The sequence below is a fragment of the Bombina bombina genome, chromosome 3, assembly GCF_027579735.1.
Source record: "Bombina bombina isolate aBomBom1 chromosome 3, aBomBom1.pri, whole genome shotgun sequence".
Taxonomy (NCBI): domain Eukaryota; kingdom Metazoa; phylum Chordata; class Amphibia; order Anura; family Bombinatoridae; genus Bombina; species Bombina bombina.
This window is the reverse complement of record NC_069501.1, coordinates 113,105,504-113,125,993: the sequence shown is the minus strand read 5'-3', so window position 1 is coordinate 113,125,993 and position 20,490 is coordinate 113,105,504. Positions and strand designations below refer to the sequence as shown.

Below are 20,490 nucleotides of genomic sequence, written 5' to 3'. Positions count from 1 at the left end.
GGGAATGATGCAGTACCATGCTTACTCCCCTCACTTGAGGAATCATCTTGGGCATCATTGTCATTGTCACATAAATCACATTTATTTAAATGAGAAGGAACTCTGGCTTCCCCACATTCAGAACACAGTCTATCTGGTAGTTCAGACATGTTAAACAGGCATAAACTTGATAACAAAGTACAAAAAACGATTTAAAATAAAACCGTTACTGTCACTTTAAATTTTAAACTGAACACACTTTATTACTGCAATTGCGAAAAAATATGAAGGAATTGTTCAAAATTCACCAAAATTTCACCACAGTGTCTTAAAGCCTTAAAAGTATTGCACACCAAATTTGGAAGCTTTAACCCTTAAAATAACGGAACCGGAGCCGTTTTTAACTTTAACCCCTTTACAGTCCCTGGTATCTGCTTTGCTGAGACCCAACCAAGCCCAAAGGGGAATACGATACCAAATGACGCCTTCAGAAAGTCTTTTCTATGTATCAGAGCTCCTCACACATGCGACTGCATGTCATGCCTCTCAAAAACAAGTGCGCAACACCGGCGCGAAAATGAGGCTCTGCCTATGATTTGGGAAAGCCCCTAAAGAATAAGGTGTCTAAAACAGTGCCTGCCGATATAATCTTATCAAAATACCCAGATTAAATGATTCCTCAAGGCTAAATATGTGTTAATAATGAATCGATTTAGCCCAGAAAAAGTCTACAGTCTTAATAAGCCCTTGTGAAGCCCTTATTTACTATCTTAATAAACATGGCTTACCGGATCCCATAGGGAAAATGACAGCTTCCAGCATTACATCGTCTTGTTAGAATGTGTCATACCTCAAGCAGCAAGAGACTGCTCACTGTTCCCCCAACTGAAGTTAATTGCTCTCAACAGTCCTGTGTGGAACAGCCATGGATTTTAGTAACGGTTGCTAAAATCATTTTCCTCATACAAACAGAAATCTTCATCTCTTTTCTGTTTCTGAGTAAATAGTACATACCAGCACTATTTTAAAATAACAAACTCTTGATTGAATAATAAAAACTACAGTTAAACACTAAAAAACTCTAAGCCATCTCCGTGGAGATGTTGCCTGTACAACGGCAAAGAGAATGACTGGGGTAGGCGGAGCCTAGGAGGGATCATGTGACCAGCTTTGCTGGGCTCTTTGCCATTTCCTGTTGGGGAAGAGAATATCCCACAAGTAAGGATGACGCCGTGGACCGGACACACCTATGTTGGAGAAAACGTTTTTACATGCCAGCAAAAAAACGTTTTACCTCAATAATTAATTGTCATTTAAAACCTATTGCAAGTCCCTGCAAAATAGGTTAAGTCTATGTATACAGTTTAAAAGCCAGAGAAGTACCATTTCCCAGAAAACTGAAGTGTAAAATATACATACATGACAGCCTGATATCAGCTACATCTACTGCATTCAAGGCTGAGTTTACATTATAACGGTATGGCAGGATTTTCTCATCAATTCCATGTCAGAAAATAATAAACTGCTACATACCTCTTTGCAGATTAATCTGCCTGCTGTCCCCTGATCTGAAGTTTACCTCTCCTCAGATGGCCGAGAAACAGCAATATGATCTTAACTACTCCGGCTAAAATCATAGAAAAACTCAGGTAGATTCTTCTTCAAATTCTACCAGAGAAGGAATAACACACTCCGGTGCTATTATAAAATAACAAACTTTTGATTGAAGATATAAAAACTAAATATATCACCATAGTCCTCTCACACATCCTATCTAGTCGTTGGGTGCAAGAGAATGACTGGAGGTGACGTAGAGGGGAGGAGCTATATAGCAACTCTGCTGGGTGAATCCTCTTGCACTTCCTGTAGGGGAGCAGTTAATATCCCACAAGTAATGATGACCCGTGGACTGATCACACTTAACAGAAGAAACTAAGTATAATCACCATAGTCCTCTCACACATCCTATCTAGTCGTTGGGTGCAAGAGAATGACTGGGAGTGACGTAGAGGGGAGGAGCTATATGCAGCTCTGCTGGGTGAATCTTCTTGCACTTCCTGTTGGGGAGGAGTAATATCCCAGAAGTAATGATGACCCGTGGACTGATCACACTTAACAGAAGAAATAACTCATTGTGTACCAGAATACAGGGTTATTGGGTAAAAAGGCTGTCACAGTTAAAAGAGGTACAGCTGGGCTGAAAGAACTTTTGCAATGTGGATTGTGAAGAGTGCCCAAAACATGGGAGTCCATCAAGATTAAAATCTTGTTGACCAGCTCATAACAGCTTGACTGAGTACCTCTTTGATGACTGGTATTGCTGTGGTCTATACCTGCACATGAAGGTTTTGTTAAAGACTGCTACCACTACATTAGAAAGACAGAAATCCCTGTGTTTTAGGATATATAAAGGAAGCATCGCCTCCCTGTTAAACGTTGTTCCTTAATTTTAGTGGTCGTCAAATACTAAGAAGCCATCGATCATGTGAAGCACACAAAATGTTTAGATGTCCATAACCAGCTAGTTTTCATGTATAATAAATAATGCTCCAACTAAACGTTCAGTGTCATGTAAAGTCAATCTGCAAAAAGGCATTTCAGACCAGGTTTGAGGATTTAAGGAAATTAGAGTCTCCAGTAGGAATGTGAAGCCTGACAGTTACTGAAAATGTGGAAAAACTGTCAATTGAGGTTTTACTTAAATCTGTGGGTCCCATCTTGTGGAGAAAAGGGGCCAATCCTTGGATCATCCATACACTGTAGAGTTGAGATCACTGTTGGCTAAATAAAATCCAACTGAGACTTTGTAACTGGTAGTATTCCAGATTAGTTGTATCTGAGTGGCATGTAGGTAAGGGACAGCTCTAAGGAACCAGTTTAAAGGCAGTTGTGAACAACACCTAAAGCAGCGCAAAAGTAACAAACCTTTACGTGACTATATAAGGGTAACTTAGCCTTCCTTGAAGCAAAGGAGATGTGTTTAGTTTTTGATGCACATTCTACATGAATTTTTCAGAATTTAGATCATCCAAGTGCAAATTCCTCTTTTACCTTGGTAGGTATTCCAGCAGCTTGTGCTTTCTTCAGTCCCTCCACGCCAGTTTTATTAGAGATAACGAGGGCAATGAAAGCAGAACTGTGCTGGGACTTTGTGCTCTTTATTAAAGCCTCAAGATTTGTACCTAAAGGGAAATTGAAAAATGTTTAAGGGGCATAAGCAACATGCAGTTAAGATATAAAGATTTAAGAAACTTATGTACAAAGAAGTTGACATAGGGGCTTGTGAATATTGCAAACCACTCAGAGGGAAGAAAATACAATTTCAGCAAACACTGCACAGAATACAAAGACCACAGCAGGATCTTTGACTTCTAGATTTCAATTTGTTCTCAACTACAAAATACCAAAACATGTTGAATTTTATATATTACTATATTTAGATACAATTTTTGGGAGTCAATAGCAATCCGCACAATATATAAGAGACTCACCTGTTCCAGATATGAGGACGGCTATTCTCATTTTATCCTGATTACTGTCATCTGCCAAACTCTGCTGAAGTGGAGGATTCGAACCAACAATAGATTCTGCCATATTCTGGATAACTACCCCGCAAGACCCTGTTGCATGTGGTAAAAAGTAATATAAGTGTTGAAATCAATAAAAAATCCCTTGATTCCTTCTGTAACTGTCCAGTTATTACAAACAGATTAAACTGATTTTTTTATCTATGGTTTTTGCTAGTTGCATAACAAGCAGAAAAGTAAAAACTTGTTAAACTACAAACCTACCTTCACGCCTGCTGTATAGTCTAGATTCAGATAGAGCATGCAATTTTAAAAAGCTTTCCAATTTACTTCTATTGCCATTTTTGCTTTGTTTTCTTGGAATCCTTTGTTGAAAAGCACACCTAAGTAGGGTTGAGAGCTGCAATCCACTATTGGGAGTTAGCTGTTAATTGGTGGCTGCACATATACTGCATTGCTGCTCTTTCAACAAAGGATACCAAGAGAATAAAGCAAGTTGGATAATGGAAAGTAGTTTTAAATTGTACATGAATCATGAGGGGAAAAAATGTATTTACCAAATTTCTAAATTAACAATTTTCACACATTTGTATCTGTTTGTGCATATTTTTCTAAAACTAACATCTAGAAGAGATCAAAGTATTTCTTCTTCAGACAAAGTAAATAAATAATTTAGGAGTGGACCTGTTTGTCGTGGTGCCACGGATCCGATAAGCCATGCTGCTTCTCCTGCCACCTTTAAATCTCGCTGGATCTGTGCAGCGGAACCTCTCTCCACTATTAGCACGCCACCAATCCCACAATTAAATGTGCGTGCCATATCATCCATTGACACGCCTCCTGCTCTCTGCAGCCACGGGAAAATGGGTGGCATCGCCCAACTAAGTGCATCTGAAAAGCAGGGTACAGTTTAGATAACAGAATTGTTCATTTCCAAATACCGGTGTGCAACAATCTGAGTACTTAAGCTTTCCTTCTCAAGAGTTCTATCACACAAACAAGTTCAAGTAAAAGCTGTTAAAATTGATATTGAAAGGAATAGGAAATGCATGTTTGTGCACATCTTAACCTTAGAGAATAAACAAACACCCATAGCTGATAAGGACTAAACTAAGCTTGCTAGGCAGGAACAAACCTCCACAAATGGACTATTTTTAGGGCAGGATCTTTTTTTTTTTTTTTTTAAAAACACAAAAATATATTTCTATATTTCCCATTTAGAAACAAAGAGAAAATTACTGAGACATCCATTTAAAATGTCTTAGAGGTTTAAAAGAAAATGTACTGCAGTTTTAATTTGATTACTTTTTAAAAGTATGATTGATTTAAAAAGGTACATGAAACCCAAAATATTTGTATTCTTTGTTGAAGTAGCAGTAGCAAAAAACTACTGGGAGCTAGCTGACTACATATGGTGAGCCAATGACAAGAAGCATATATGTGCATCCACCAATCAGATAGCTCCCAGTAATGCATTGCTGCTCTTAAACCTAACTAGGTGTGCTTTTCAACAAATGATACTAAAGAGAACAAAGCAAATTATATAATAGAATTGTAAAGTTGTTGAAAATTGCATATTCTATCTGAACCATGAAATAAATGGTTTTGGGTTTCATGTTCCTATAACATTTTGCACATCACCTACTTCCAATACAGCAGTAAATCATGTGCATCCTTAAAAGACCACTAAATGCAGTAGAACTGCATAATTAACAAGTGCATAATAAACAATGCAATAACACTTACTCTGAATTTCAAATAAGTGGTAGGTTTCTATTCTGACAAATTGTTTCCCCATTTGCCCGCCCCATATATCATGTGACAGCTATCAGCCAATCACAAACTAGTATACATATACCTTGTGAAAAATGCTTTTAATAAAAATGTAAAAAGCATTGGAGAGCATTTCCAATTCATCAAATTCACTTTAAATCTCCAACTAGTCTAAAGAGCATTTAAATTGTATTTAAATGCCAGTGATCATCTTGTAGTTACACATTTCTGTTGTGTTGCTATAGAACAACTTATCAGCCAAGTCTAAACAATTTTTACGATGAATTAAAATCTTGTTTACTGGAATTGTTTTTCAAAAGCAAAACACCAACCACATGCATTATTTGGAGGCGCCAATCTGGAATCTGCAGAAAACAGGACTAGCCACAGTCATTATGTTAGGATAAAGTGCATTGTTTAGCAGTTATCTGCTAAAGCCAATTAAATATATGCAGCAGGGTTAGCCCTAAGAAGCCAGCAGGGTGCATTTCCAGCTCTAATAATTAGAAAATCCACAATTTTCAAAGCTAAATTACATGAAAAGGGGCAAAATAAAAGTGTAATGCAAAATTGTTTTATTACACATGCCTAAACATTTTATATTAAAATATCATGGCATTTATTGTTCCTTTAATTGTGCAATGCCAGAATCTAGAAAAACAACCGATAAGGGTTTACTGCTAAAACTAGATCACGTATTTCTTACTCAGTTGAACCTCCAGGGAAGAGGGCAGGATTCTAGGTATGTTCTCCAGTAAACCTCCTCCAGTGATGTGTGCAAATGCCTTCACCTGCCCTGCTCGGATCAGAGGTAGTAGGGCAGTAGTGTAGATATTGGTGGGAGTAAGTAAGAGCTCTCCTGTGGGAGGGGAAACCCATTTAATAAGTTAGTAACAATTCTCAAATTACTATTGTCTAAATAAGAATTAGTTTAATAGTTTAGCTAAATATGTTTGGAAAGGGACTACATATACTGCATGTAAAGCTGACTTAGTTTAATAGTTTAGCTAAATATGTTTGGAAAGGGACTACATATACTGCATGTAAAGCTCATCTTAAAAGGGACAAACTACAGTATTTGATTCAGATAAAACATACAATTTTTTAAATTTACTTCTATTGTCAAATTTTCTTCATTTTTTGTTATCCTTTGTTGAAAAGCAGGAAGGTAAATTCAGGAGCGTGCACGTGTCTGCACCACTATATGGCAGCAGTTTTGCAACAATGTTATACCTTAACAAGAGCACTAGATGGCAGCGCTATTTCCTGTCATGTAGTGTTCCAGGCATGTGCACGCTACCTATTTATCTCTTCGACAAAGAATAACATTAGAATGAAGCAAATTTGATAACAGAAGTAAACTGAAAACTTTTCTAAAAAACACAATTTATGCTTACCTGATAAATTTATTTCTCTTGTGGTGTATCCAGTCCACGGATCATCCATTACTTGTGGGATATTCTCATTCCCAACAGGAAGTTGCAAGAGGACACCCACAGCAGAGCTGTAATATAGCTCCTCCCCTAACTGTCATAGCCAGTCATTCGACCGAAAACAAGCCGAGAAAGGAGTAACCATAGGGTGCAGTGGTTACTGTAGTTTAAATTTAAAAATTACCTGCCTTAAAATGACAGGGCAGGCCGTGGACTGGATACACCACAAGAGAAATAAATTTATCAGGTAAGCATAAATTGTGTTTTCTCTTGTAAGGTGTATCCAGTCCACGGATCATCCATTACTTGTGGGATACCAATACCAAAGCTAAAGTACACGGATGAAGGGAGGGACAAGGCAGGTACTTAAATGGAAGGAACCACTGCCTGTTAAACCTTTCTCCCAAAAATAGCCTCCGAAGAAGCAAAAGTATCAAATTTGTAAAATTTTGAAAAAATATGAAGCGAAGACCAAGTCGTCGCCTTGCAAATCTGATCAAAAGAAGCCTCATTTTTAAAGGCCCAAGTGGAAGCCACAGCTCTAGTGGAATGAGCTGTAATCCTTTCAGGAGGCTGCTGTCCAGCAGTCTCATAGGCTAAGCGGATTATGCTTCTTAGCCAAAAAGAAAGAGAGGTTGCCGAAGCCTTTTGACCTCTCCTCTGTCCAGAGTAGACAACAAACAAAGCAGATGTTTGACGAAAATCTTTAGTAGCTTGTAAGTAAAACTTTAAAGCACGGACCACGTCCAGATTGTGTAATAGACGTTCCTTCTTCGAAGAAGGATTAGGACACAAGGATGGAACAACAATCTCTTGATTGATATTCTTGTTAGATACCACCTTAGGTAAGAACCCAGGTTTGTTACGCAGGACTACCTTATCTGTATGAAAAATCAGAAAAGGAGAATCACATTATAAGGCAGATAGCTCAGAGACTCTACGATCCGAGGAAATGGCTACCAAAAAAAGAACTTTCCAAGATAAAAGTTTGATATCTATGGAATGAAGAGGTTCAAACGGAACTCCTTGAAGAACCTTAAGAACCAAATTTAAGCTCCATGGTGGAGCAACAGGTTTAAACACAGGCTTGATTCTAACTAAAGCCTGACAAAATGCCTGAACGTCTGGAACATCTGCCAGACGCTTAAGCAAAAGAATAGACAGAGCAGAAATCTGTCCCTTTAAGGAACTAGCTGACAATCCTTTTTCCAAACCTTCTTGGAGAAAAGATAATATCCTGGGAATCCTGACCTTACTCCATGAGTAACCCTTGGATTCACACCAATAGATATTTACGCCATATCTTATGTTAAATTTTCCTGGCTTTCGTGCCTGTATTAAGGTATCAATAACTGACTCGGAGAAGCCACGCTTTGATAAAATCAAGCGTTCAATCTCCAGGCAGTCAGTCTCAGAGAAATTATATTTGGATGGTTGAAAGGACCCTGAAGTAGAAGGTCCTGTCTCAGAGGCAGAGACCATGGTGGAAAGGATGACATGTCCACTAGATCTGCATACCAGGTCCTGCGTGGCCATGCAGGTGCTATCAGAATCACTGATGCTCTCTCCTGCTTGATCTTGGCAATCAGTCGAGGGAGCAGAGGAAACGGTGGAAACACATAAGCCAGGTTGAAAGACCAGGGCGCTGCTAGAGCATCTATCAGTGTCGCCTTGGGATCCCTGGACCTGGATCCGTAACACGGAAGCTTGGCGTTCTGGCGAGACGCCATGAGATCCAGTTCTGGTTTGCCCCAACGATGAATCATTTGTGCAAAAACCTCCGGATGGAGTTCCCACTCTCCCGGATGAAAAGTCTGACGACTTAGAAAATCCGCCTCCCAGTTTTCTACACCTGGGATATGGATAGCTGATAGGTGGCAAGAGTGAATCTCTGCCCAGCGAATTATTTTTGAAACTTCTAACATCGCTAGGGAACTTCTTGTTCCCCCTTGATGGTTGATGTAAGCTACAGTCGTGATGTTGTCCGACTGAAATCTGATGTACCTCAGAGTTGCTAACTGAGGCCAAGCCTGAAGAGCATTGAATATCGCTCTTAGTTCCAGAATATTTATTGGAAGGAGAGACTCCTCCTGAGTCCACGATCCCTGAGCCTTCAGGGAATTCCAGACTGCACCCCAACCTAGAAGGCTGGCATCTGTTGTTACAATTGTCCAATCTGGCCTGCGAAAGGTCATACCTTTGGACAGATGGACCCGAGATAGCCACCAGAGAAGAGAATCCCTGGTCTCTTTGTCCAAATTCAGTTGAGGGGACAAATCTGTGTAATCCCTGTTCCACTGACTGAGCATGCATAGTTGCAGCGGTCTGAGATGTAAGCGTGCAAACGGCACTATGTCCATTGCCGCTACCATTAAGCCGATTACTTCCATACACTGAGCCACCGAAGGGCGCGGAATGGAATGAAGAATCCGGCAGGAATTTAGAAGCTTTGATAACCTGGACTCCGTCAGGTAAATTTTCATTTCTACAGAATCTATCAGAGTCCCTAGAAAGGAAACTCTTGTGAGTGGGGATAGAGAACTCTTTTCCTCGTTCACTTTCCACCCATGCGACCTCAGAAATGCCAGTACTATGTCCGTATGAGACTTGGCAATTTGGAAGTTTGACGCCTGTATCAGGATATCGTCTAAATAAGGGGCTACTGCTATGCCCCGCGGCCTTAGGACAGCCAGAAGCGACCCTAGAACCTTTGTAAAGATTCTTGGGGCTGTAGCTAATCCAAAGGGAAGAGCTACAAACTGGTAATGCCTGTCAAGAAAGGCAAACCTGAGAAACCGATGATGATCTTTGTGTATCGTGAAGATAAGCATCCTTTAGATCCACTGTAGTCATATATTGACCCTCCTTGATCATTGGTAGGATGGTACGAATAGTTTCCATCTTGAATGATGGAACTTAGAGGAATTTGTTTAAGATCTTTAGATCCAAAATTGGTCTGAAGGTTCCCTCTTTTTTGGGAACCACAAACAGATTTGAGTAAAAACCCTGTCCCTGTTCCTCCTTTGGAACTGGATGGATCACTCCCATAACTAGGAGGTCTCGTACACAGTGTAAGAATGCCTCTCTCTTTATCTGGTTTGCAGATAATTGTGAAAGGTGAAATCTCCCTTTTGGGGGGGAAGCTTTGAAGTCCAGGAGATATCCCTGGGATATAATTTCCAACGCCCAGGGATCCTAAACATCTCTTGCCCACGCCTGGGCGAAGAGTGAAAGTCTGCCCCCTACTAGATCCGTTACCGGATAGGGGGCCGTTCCTTCATGCTGTCTTAGAGGCAGCAGCAGGCTTTTTGGCCTGCTTACCTTTTTTCCAGGTCTGGATTGGTCTCCAGACCGTCTTGGATTGAGCAAAAATTCCCTTCTGTTTAGCATTAGAGGAAGTTGATGCCGCACCTGCCTTGAAGTTTCGAAAGGCACGAAAATTAGACTGTTTGGCCCTAGATTTGGACCTGTCCTGAGGAAGGGCATGACCTTTTCCTCCAGTGATATCAGCAATAATCTCCTTCAAACCAGGCCCGAATAGGGTCTGCCCCTTGAAGGGAATGTTAAGTAGCTTAGATTTTGAAGTCACGTCAGCTGACCATGATCTAAGCCATAGCGCTCTGCACACCTGTATAGCAAAACCAGAATTCTTAGAAGTTAGTTTAGTCAAATGAACAATGGCATCAGAATAAAAGAATTGGCTAGCTTAAGTGCTCTAAGTTTGCCAAGTATGTCATCCAATGGAGTCGCTACCTGTAAAGCCTCTTCCAGAGACTCAAACCAGTACGCCGCAACAGCAGTGACAGGGGCAATGCATGCAAGGGGCTGTAGGATACTGTCCTCGACAGGAATAGTAGTACGCTTTGCTAGAGTAGAAACTGCTCCCTCCACCTTAGGGACTGTCTGCCATAAGTCCCGTGTGGTGGCGTCTATTGGAAACATTTTTCTAAAAATAGGAGGGGAAGAGAGCGGCACACCTGGTCTATCCCATTCCTTATTAATAATTTCTGTAAACCTTTTAGGTATTTGGAAAAACATCAGTACACAGCGGCACTGCAAAGTATTTATCCAGTCTACACAATTTCTCTGGCACTGCAATGGTATCACAGTCATTCAGAGCAGCTAAAACCTCCCTAAGCAACACGCGGAGGTGTTCAAGCTTAAATTTAAATGTAGAAATAATAGAATCAGGTATCTTTCCTGAGTCATTAACATCACCCACTGACTGAAGCTCTCTTTCCTCAGCTTCTGCATATTGTGAGGCAGTATCAGACATGGTTCTTAAAGCGTCAGTATGCTCTGCATTTTGTCTCACCCCAGAGCTATCTCGCTTACCTCTAAGTTCAGGTAGTCTGGCTAATACCGCTGACAGTGTATTATCCATGACTGCCGCCATGTCTTGTAAAGTAAACGCTATGGGCGCCCTAGATGTACTTGGCGTCATTTGAGCGTGAGTCCCTTAAGCGGGAGTCAAAGGGTCTGACACGTGGGGAGAGTTAGTCGGCATAACTTACCCCTCGTCAGATTCCTCTGGTGATAAATTTTTTAAAGACAGAAAATGATCTTTATTGCATAAAATGAAATCAGTACATTTGGTACACATTCTAAGAGGGGGTTCCACCATGGCTTTTAAACATAATAAACAAGGAGTTTCTTCTATGTCAGACATGTTTATACAGACTAGCAATGAGACTAGCAAGCTTGGAAAACACTTTAAATCAAGTTAACAAGCAAATATAAAAAACGGTACTGTGCCTTTAAGAGAAACAAATTTTGTCAGAATTTGAAAAACAGTGAAAAAATGCAGTAAATCAAACGAAATTTTTACATTGTGTATAATAGGCTAACAGAGCATTGCACCCACTTGCAAATGCATGATTAACCCCTTAGTTCAAAAAACGGATCAAAAAAACAAAATAGACATTTTTTAACAGTCACAACCAACTGCCACAGCAAGCTGTGGCCCTACCTTCCCCAATAAACGATTTTGGAAAGCCTTTGGGCCCTTTAGAGATGTCCTATAGCATTCAGAGGGCCTTTGAGGGAAGCTGGATGTCACAGTTTGTAATTTTAACTGCACCAACTGTAACTTTTATACTACAACAGTGGAAAGCCTCAGGAAACTGTTTCTAGTCAAAATTTAAGCCAGCCATGTGGAAAAAACTAGGCCCCAATAAAGTTTTATCACCAAAGCATATATAAAAACGATGCCAGCAAACGTTTTATATTGCAATATCATAAGGGTATTACCCCTGGGAGTAAGCATGATACCAGTCGTTATTAAATCAATGTATTCAGGCTTAACTTACATTAATCCGGTATCAGCAGCATTTTCTAGTGTTTTCCATCTCTAGAAAAAATTATAACTGCACATACCTGATAGCAGAATAAACTGCACGCCATTCTCTCGCTGAAGTTACCTCATCTGTGTAATCCCCTCAGCCATATGTGAGAACAGCAATGGATCTTAGTTACAACCTGCTAAGATCATAGAAACCTCAGGCAGATTCTTCTTCTATTTACTGCCTGAGATAAAATTGCACAACTCCGGTACTATTTAAAAATAACAAACTTTTGATTGAAGAAAATAAACTAGCTATATTTAACCACTCTCTCCTACAACGTCCTTGCTTGTTGAGAGTTGCAAGAGAATGACTGGCTATGACAGTAAGGGGAGGAGCTATATTACAGCTCTGCTGTGGGTGTCCTCTTGCAACTTTCTGTTGGGAATGAGAATATCCCACAAGTAATGGATGATCCGTGGACTGGATACACCTTACAAGAGAAATGTATTCTCTATCTAAAGCATGAAAGAATATTTTTTTATGTCCCTTTAAAATCACTTCAATAAGGAAATGAGTAAACAATATATTCTGCAATACCAAAAACATAATTTATGTAAGAACTTACCTGATAAATTCATTTCTTTCATATTAGCAAGAGTCCATGAGCTAGTGACGTATGGGATATACATTCCTACCAGGAGGGGCAGAGTTTCCCAAACCTCAAAATGCCTACAAATACACCACTCACCACACCCACAATTCAGTTTAACGAATAGCCAAGAAGTGGGGTGATAAGAAAAAAGTGCGAAAGCATAAAAAATAAGGAATTGGAATAATTGTGCTTTATACAAAAAAAATCATAACCACCACAAAAAGGGTGGGCCTCATGGACTCTTGCTAATATGAAAGAAATGAATTTATCAGGTAAGTTCTTACATAAATTATGTTTTCTTTCATGTAATTAGCAAGAGTCCATGAGCTAGTGACGTATGGGATAATGACTACCCAAGATGTGGATCTTTCCACGCAAGAGTCACTAGAGAGGGAGGGATAAAATAAAGACAGCCAATTCCTGCTGAAAAATAATCCACACCCAAAATAATTTAAATTTTATAATGAAAAAAACTGAAAATATAAGCAGAAGATTCAAACTGAAACAGCTGCCTGAAGTACTTTTCTACCAAAAACAGCTTCAGAAGAAGAAAACACATCAAAATGGTAGAATTTAGTAAAAGTATGCAAAGAAGACCAAGTTGCTGCTTTGCAAATCTGATCAACCGAAGCTTCATTCCTAAACGCCCAGGAAGTAGAAACTGACCTAGTAGAATGAGCTGTAATCCTTTGAGGCGGAGTTTTACCCGACTCGACATAAGCATGATGAATTAAAGATTTCAACCAAGATGCCAAAGAAATGGCAGAGGCCTTCTGACCTTTCCTAGAACCGGAAAAGATAAATAGACTAGAAGTCTTTCGGAAAGTCTTAGTAGCTTCAACATAATATTTCAAAGCTCTAACTACATCCAAAGAATGCAAAGATTTCTCCTTAGAATTCTTAGGATTAGGACATAATGAAGGAACCACAATTTCTCTACTAATGTTGTTGGAATTCACAACCTTAGGTAAAAATTCAAAAGAAGTCCGCAACACCGCCTTATCCTGGTGATGAGAGGCCATCAGATCTATTTCTGGAAGTCCCCACATTTGAACAATCTGAAGAAATACCTCTGGGTGAAGAGACCATTCGCCCGGATGCAACGTTTGGCGACTGAGATAATCCGCTTCCCAATTGTCTATGCCTGGGATATGGACCGTAGAAACTAGACAGGAGCTGGATTCCACCCAAACCAGAATTCGAGATACTTCTTTCATAGCTAGAGGACTGTGAGTCCCTCCTTGATGATTGATGTATGCCACAGATGTGACATTGTCTGTCTGAAAACAAATGAACGATTCTCTCTTTAGAAGAGGCCAAGACTGAAGAGCTCTGAAAATTGCACGGAGTTCCAAAATATTGATCGGTAATCTCACCTCCTGAGATTCCCAAACCCCTTGTGCCGTCAGAGACCCCCACACAGCTCCCCAACCTGTAAGACTTGCATCTGTTGAAATTACAGTCCAGGTCGGAAGAACAAAAGAAGCCCCCTGAACTAAACGATGGTGATCTGTCCACCACGTCAGAGAGTGTCGTACAATCGGTTTTAAAGATATTAATTGAGATATCTTTGTGTAATCCCTGCACCATTGGTTCAGCATACAGAGCTGAAGAGGTCGCATGTGAAAACGAGCAAAGGGGATCGCGTCCGATGCAGCAGTCATAAGACCTAGAATTTCCATGCATAAGGCTACCGAAGGGAATGATTGTGACTAAAGGTTTCGACAAGCTGATATCAATTTTAGACGTCTCTTGTCTGTCAAAGATAGAGTCATGGACACTGAATCTATCTGGAAACCCAAAAAGGTTACCCTTGTCTGAGGAATCAATGAACTTTTTAGTAAATTGATCCTCCAACCATGATCTTGAAGAAACAACACAAGTCGATTCGTATGAGATTCTGCTAAATGTGAAGACTGAGCAAGTACCAAGATATCGTCCAAATAAGGAAATACCACAATACCCTGTTCTCTGATTACAGACAGAAGGGCACCGAGAACCTTTGTAAAAATTCTTGGAGCTGTTGCTAGGCCAAACGGCAGAGCCACAAACTGGTAATGCTTGTCTAGGAAAGAGAATCTCAGAAACTGATAGTGATCTGGATGAATCGGAATATGCAGATATGCATCCTGTAAATCTATTGTAGACATATAATGCCCTTGCTGAACAAAAGGCAGGATAGTCCTTACAGTTACCATTTTGAATGTTGGTATCCTTACATAACGATTCAATATTTTTAGATCCAGAACTAGTCTGAAGGAATTCTCCTTCTTTGGTACAATGAAGAGATTTGAATAAAACCCCAGCCCCTGTTCCAGAACTGGAACTGGCATAATTACTCCAGCCAACTCTAGATCTGAAACACATTTCAGAAATGCTTGAGCTTTCGCTGGATTTACTGGGACACGGGAAAGAAAAAATCTCTTTGCAGGAGGTCTTATCTTGAAACCAATTCTGTACCCTTCTGAAACAATGTTCTGAATCCAAAGATTGTGAACGGAATTGATCCAAATTTCTTTGAAAAAACGTAATCTGCCCCCTACCAGCTGAGCTGGAATGAGGGCCGCACCTTCATGTGGACTTAGGAGCTGGTTTTGATTTTCTAAAAGGCTTGGATTTATTCCAGACTGGAGATGGTTTCCAAACTGAAACCGCTCCTGAGGATGAAGGATCAGGCTTTTGTTCCTTGTTGTGACGAAAGGAACGAAAACGATTATTAGACCTGAATTTACATTTAGACTTTTTATCCTGTGGTAAAAAAGTTCCTTTCCCTCCAGTAACAGTTGAGATAATAGAATCCAACTGAGAACCAAATAATTTATTACCCTGGAAAGAAAGGAAAGCAGAGTAGACTTAGAAGACATATCAGCATTCCAAGTTTTAAGCCATAAAGCTCTTCTAGCTAAAATAGCTAGAGACATATACCTGACATCAACTCTAATGATATCAAAGATGGCATCACAAATAAAATTATTAGCATGTTGAAGCAGAATAATAATGCTATGAGAATTATGATCTGTTACTTGTTGCGCTAAAGCTTCCAACCAAAAAGTTGAAGCTGCAGCAACATCCGCCAAAGATATAGCAGGTCTAAGAAGATTACCTGAACACAAATAAGCTTTTCTTAGAAAGGATTCAATTTTCCTATCTAAAGGATCCTTAAAGGAAGTACCATCTGCCGTAAGAATAGTAGTGCGCTTAGCAAGAGCAGAGACAGCCCCATCAACCTTAGGGATTTTGTCCCAAAACTCTAATCTGTCAGATGGCACAGGATATAATTGCTTAAAACGTTTAGAAGGAGTAAATGAATTACCCAAATTATTCCATTCCCTGGAAATTACTTCAGAAATAGCACCAGGAACAGGAAAAACTTCTGGAATAACTACAGGAGATTTAAAAACCTTATCTAAACGTTTAGATTTAGTATCAAGAGGACCAGAATCCTCAATTTCTAATGCAATTAGGACTTCTTTAAGTAAAGAACGAATAAATTCCATTTTAAATAAATATGAAGATTTATCAGCATCAACCTCTGAGACAGAATCCTCTGAACCAGAAGAACCACTATAAGAATCAGAATGATGATGTTCATTTAAAAATTCATCTGAACAATGAGAAGTTTTAAAAGACTTTTTAAGTTTACTAGAAGGGGGAATAACAGACATAGCCTTCTTAATGGATTTAGAAACAAAATCTCTTATGTTATCAGGAACACTCTGAGTATTAGATGTTGACGGAACAGCAACAGGTAATGGAACTTTACTAAAGGAAATATTATCTGCATTAACAAGTTTGTCATGACATTCAATACAAACAACAGCTGGAGGAATAGCTACCAAAAGTTTACAGCAGATACACTTAGCTTTGGTAGCTCCAGCACCAGGCAGCGATTTTCCAGAAGTATCTTCTGACTCAGTTGCAACGTGGGACATCTTGCAATATGTAATAGAAAAAACAACATATAAAGCAAAATTAATCAAATTCCTTAAATGACAGTTTCAGGAATGGGGAAAAAATGCCAGTGAACAAGCTTCTAGCAACCAGAAGCAATAAATAATGAGACTTAAATAATGTGGAGACAAAAGTGACGCCCATATTTTTTTAGCGCCAAAATAAGACGCCCACATTATTTGGCGCCTAAATGCTTTTGGCGCAAAAAATGACGCCACATCCGGAACGCCGACACTTTTGGCGCAAAAGAACGTCAAAAATGACGCAACTTCCGGCGACACGTATGACGCCGGAAAAGAAATTTTTTTTTGCGCCAAAAAAGTCAGCGCCAAGAATGACGCAATAAAATGAAGCATTTTCAGCCCCCGCGAGCCTAACAGCCCACAGGGAAAAAGTCAAATTTTAAGGTAAGAAAAAAATGATTGATTCAAATGCATTATCCCAAATATGAAACTGACTGTCTGAAATAAGGAATGTTGAACATCCTGAGTCAAGGCAAATAAATGTTTGAATACATATATTTAGAACTTTATAAAAAAGTGCCCAACCATAGCTTAGAGTGTCACAGAAAATAAGACTTACTTACCCCAGGACACTCATCTACATGTTGTAGAAAGCCACACCAGTACTGAAACGAAAATCAGCAGAGGTAATGGTATATATATATATATATGAGTATATCGTCGATCTGAAAAGGGAGGTAAGAGATGAATCTCTACGACCGATAACAGAGAACCTATGAAATAGACCCCGTAGAAGGAGATCATTGAATTCAAATAGGCAATACTCTCCTCACATCCCTCTGACATTCACTGCACGCTGAGAGGAAAACCGGGCTCCAACCTGCTGCGGAGCGCATATCAACGTAGAATCTAGCACAAACTTACTTCACTACCTCCATAGGAGGCAAAGTTTGTAAAACTGATTTGTGGGTGTGGTGTATTTGTAGGCATTTTGAGGTTTGGGAAACTTTGCCCCTCCGGGTAGGAATGTATATCCCATACGTCACTAGCTCATGGACTCTTGCTAATTACATGAAAGAAATACAAATAGCTGCCAAATGAAACTTCTTTATATTCATTATTGTCTGGGTATTAAAGTCAAGGTCAATTTTTACGAATTAGTGCCTGGTTTTTAATAATCCTTTTAAAAACAAGGGCACTTTAATTCATAAAAATTGACATTTCAAGCGTTTTCTTCAAAAACTTACCTTTTAATCCTGAGAGCCCCTGCCGCGCTTCCTCCGCAAGCCCTCTTCGCGGGTCCAAAAGGACGAATCCGGCTTCCTCCAATCACGGTGTTCCCTCAGGCCACAATCCCCCCGAGGGGGGGAACACCGTGACTGGAGGAAGCTGGATTCGTCATTTCTGACATAAGCAGAGGGTTCCGACGGCCGTGGGAATCGATGGAGCAGCTTTCAGGATTAAAAGGTACGTTTTTGAAGAAAACGCTTGAAATGTCAATTTTGATGAATTGAAGTGCCCTTGTTTTCAATAGGATTATTAAAAACCGGGCACTAATTCATCAAAATTGACCTTCACTTTAATCCCCATAAAAAGGAATAATGTGTAATAGTATTTATACCCTACCAATAAATATTAGCACATACACAGTAAACACAATTTATTAAAGAGACATAATACTCATATGCTAAATCACTTGAAACTGATACAGTATAACTGTAAAAAGCTGACAGGAAAATATCACCTGAGCATCTCTGTGAGGTAAAATATTTTACTTTTTTTACATAATCTCTTCAGCTCACCAGAGTAAGTGCTGTGTAAAAAGTTATACTTCAGCTGCTGTCCAGCTGCAGGTAAAAAAAAAAATGAAGAAATGAACTGCAGCCAATCAGCATCAACAGTGCTGACGTCATGAACTCTTTTACTGTGATCTCATGAAATTTCACTTAACTCATCACATTTCATAGTAAACCGAATAGGGAAATAATATGAGTGTGCATGAGGCTCACTCCCTCGCAGGTCCCGGAACAAGCATACTGATTTGCTGCTTAAAGTCCTTTACAATGGGGTGTGAATATTTTGAGGTAAAATAGCTTTCTTTTTTAAATAGAGATAGTTAGGTGATATTTTCTAGTCAGCTTTTTACAGCTATGCTGCATCACTTGCAAGTGTTTCAACATTTGGGTATTATCGCCCTTTAACAATTGTAAACCAAAAATAAAATCAGGAAAAATTGAAATAAATATAATTAATAACTGAATAGCAAAATGATGCTTAGCCAGAACAAGGTGTGATAATTCAGTTAGCAAAACTATCACCTCATAAAATATAATACAACAACTATCGATCTGTTTATACTTGGTTTACACAAAGCAAAATATGGAAAAGGCATTTGCAAACAAAAATAAATAAAACATCATTTATGTAAGAACTTACCTGATAAATTAATTTTTTCATGGTGGCGAGATTCCACAATGTTACATATGGGATATACATTCCTACCAGGAGGAGGCAGTTTCCCAAACCTCAAAAACCTACAAATACCCCACCCACCTCACTCATATCTCAGTTTAAAGGGACAGTCAAGTAAAAAAAACACTTTCATGATTTAAATAGGGAATGTAATTTTAAACAACTTTCCAATTTACTTTTATCACCAATTTTGCTTTGTTCTCTTGGTATTCTTAGTTGAAAGCTAAATCTAGGAGGTTCATATGCTAATTTCTTAGACCTTAAAGACTGCTTCTAATCTGAAAGCATTTTGACCACTAAAGGGCATTAGTTCATGTGTTTCATATAGATAACATTAAGCTCATGCACGTGAAGTTACACTGGAGTGAGCACTGATTGGCTAAAATGCAAGTCTGTCAAAATAACTGAAATAAGGGGGCAGTTTGCAGAAGCTTAGATACAAAGTAATCACAGAGGTAAAAAGTGTATTTCAATAACAGTTTTGGTTTTGCAAAACTTGGGAAAGGGTAATAAAGGGATTATCTTTCTTTTTAACCAACAAAAATTCTGGTGTTGACTGTCCCTTTAACGTATAGCCAAGAAGTGAGGTGTAAAAAAAGGAGTAAGAAAAAGCCATAAAAAAGGAACAGGAAAAAAGATGTGCTCTGTTAAAAAAGAACCCATAATAGGGAGAGGACCTCGTAAACTCTCGCCACCATGAAATAAATGAATTTATCAGCTAAGTTCTTACATAAATTATGTTTTCTTTCATTTAGGTGGCGAGAGTCCATTATTTGTTACATATGGGATATAATACCCAAGATGTGGAAGACCACGAGTAACAAAATAAAAAGGGAGCGATAAAATATAAACAGCTTTTTTTTGCTGAGAATAATATCCAAATTAACGTCTTAATAACTAAAACACCTGAAGAAATTTTTATAGGCAACAGAATCAACAAGTGACCACTGCCTGAAGAACTTTTCTACCAAAAGCTGCGTCTGAAGAGGCAAAAACATCAAGTATACAAAGAAGACCAAGTGGCCGCATTGCAGATTTGATCAACTGAAGCCTAATTCTTGAAAGCCCAAGATGTGGCAACTGATCTTGTAGAATGAGCTGTAAATATCTGAGGCGGAGACTGACCCGCTTCCAAAAAAGCTTTGTGAATCAGAAGTTTTCAACCAAGAGGCTAAAGAAATAGCAGAAGCTTTCTGACCCTTCCGTGAACCAGTAAAAATGACAAATAAACTAGAAGTCTTTCTGAAATTTTTAGTGGCAGCAACATAATATTTCAAAGCTCTGACAACATTCAAAGAAAGTAAAGATCTTTCTGCATCATTTTTAGGATTAGGACACAAAAAGGGAACAACAATTTCCCCGTTAATGTTGTTATAATTAACAACCTTAGGCAAAAATTTTAAAGTAGTCCTCAAAACTGCTTTGTCTTGATGAAAAACCAAGTAAGGAGTTTCA

At 39.1% G+C, this 20,490-nt stretch overlaps 1 protein-coding gene across 1 annotated transcript in view; it reads right to left on the bottom strand.

Moving 5' to 3' along the window:
• The window catches only part of GART (phosphoribosylglycinamide formyltransferase, phosphoribosylglycinamide synthetase, phosphoribosylaminoimidazole synthetase), a 360,923-nt gene that overhangs the window by 87,073 nt on the left and 253,360 nt on the right, over nt 1–20,490 (bottom strand). The window contains exons 16-19 of the mRNA XM_053705959.1: nt 5,986–6,138; nt 4,191–4,397; nt 3,471–3,599; nt 3,031–3,161 (exon numbers count right to left, since the gene is read on the bottom strand). Coding sequence (XP_053561934.1) covers nt 3,031–3,161; nt 3,471–3,599; nt 4,191–4,397; nt 5,986–6,138 — 620 coding nt within the window. The remainder of the gene's footprint in view (nt 1–3,030; nt 3,162–3,470; nt 3,600–4,190; nt 4,398–5,985; nt 6,139–20,490) is intronic.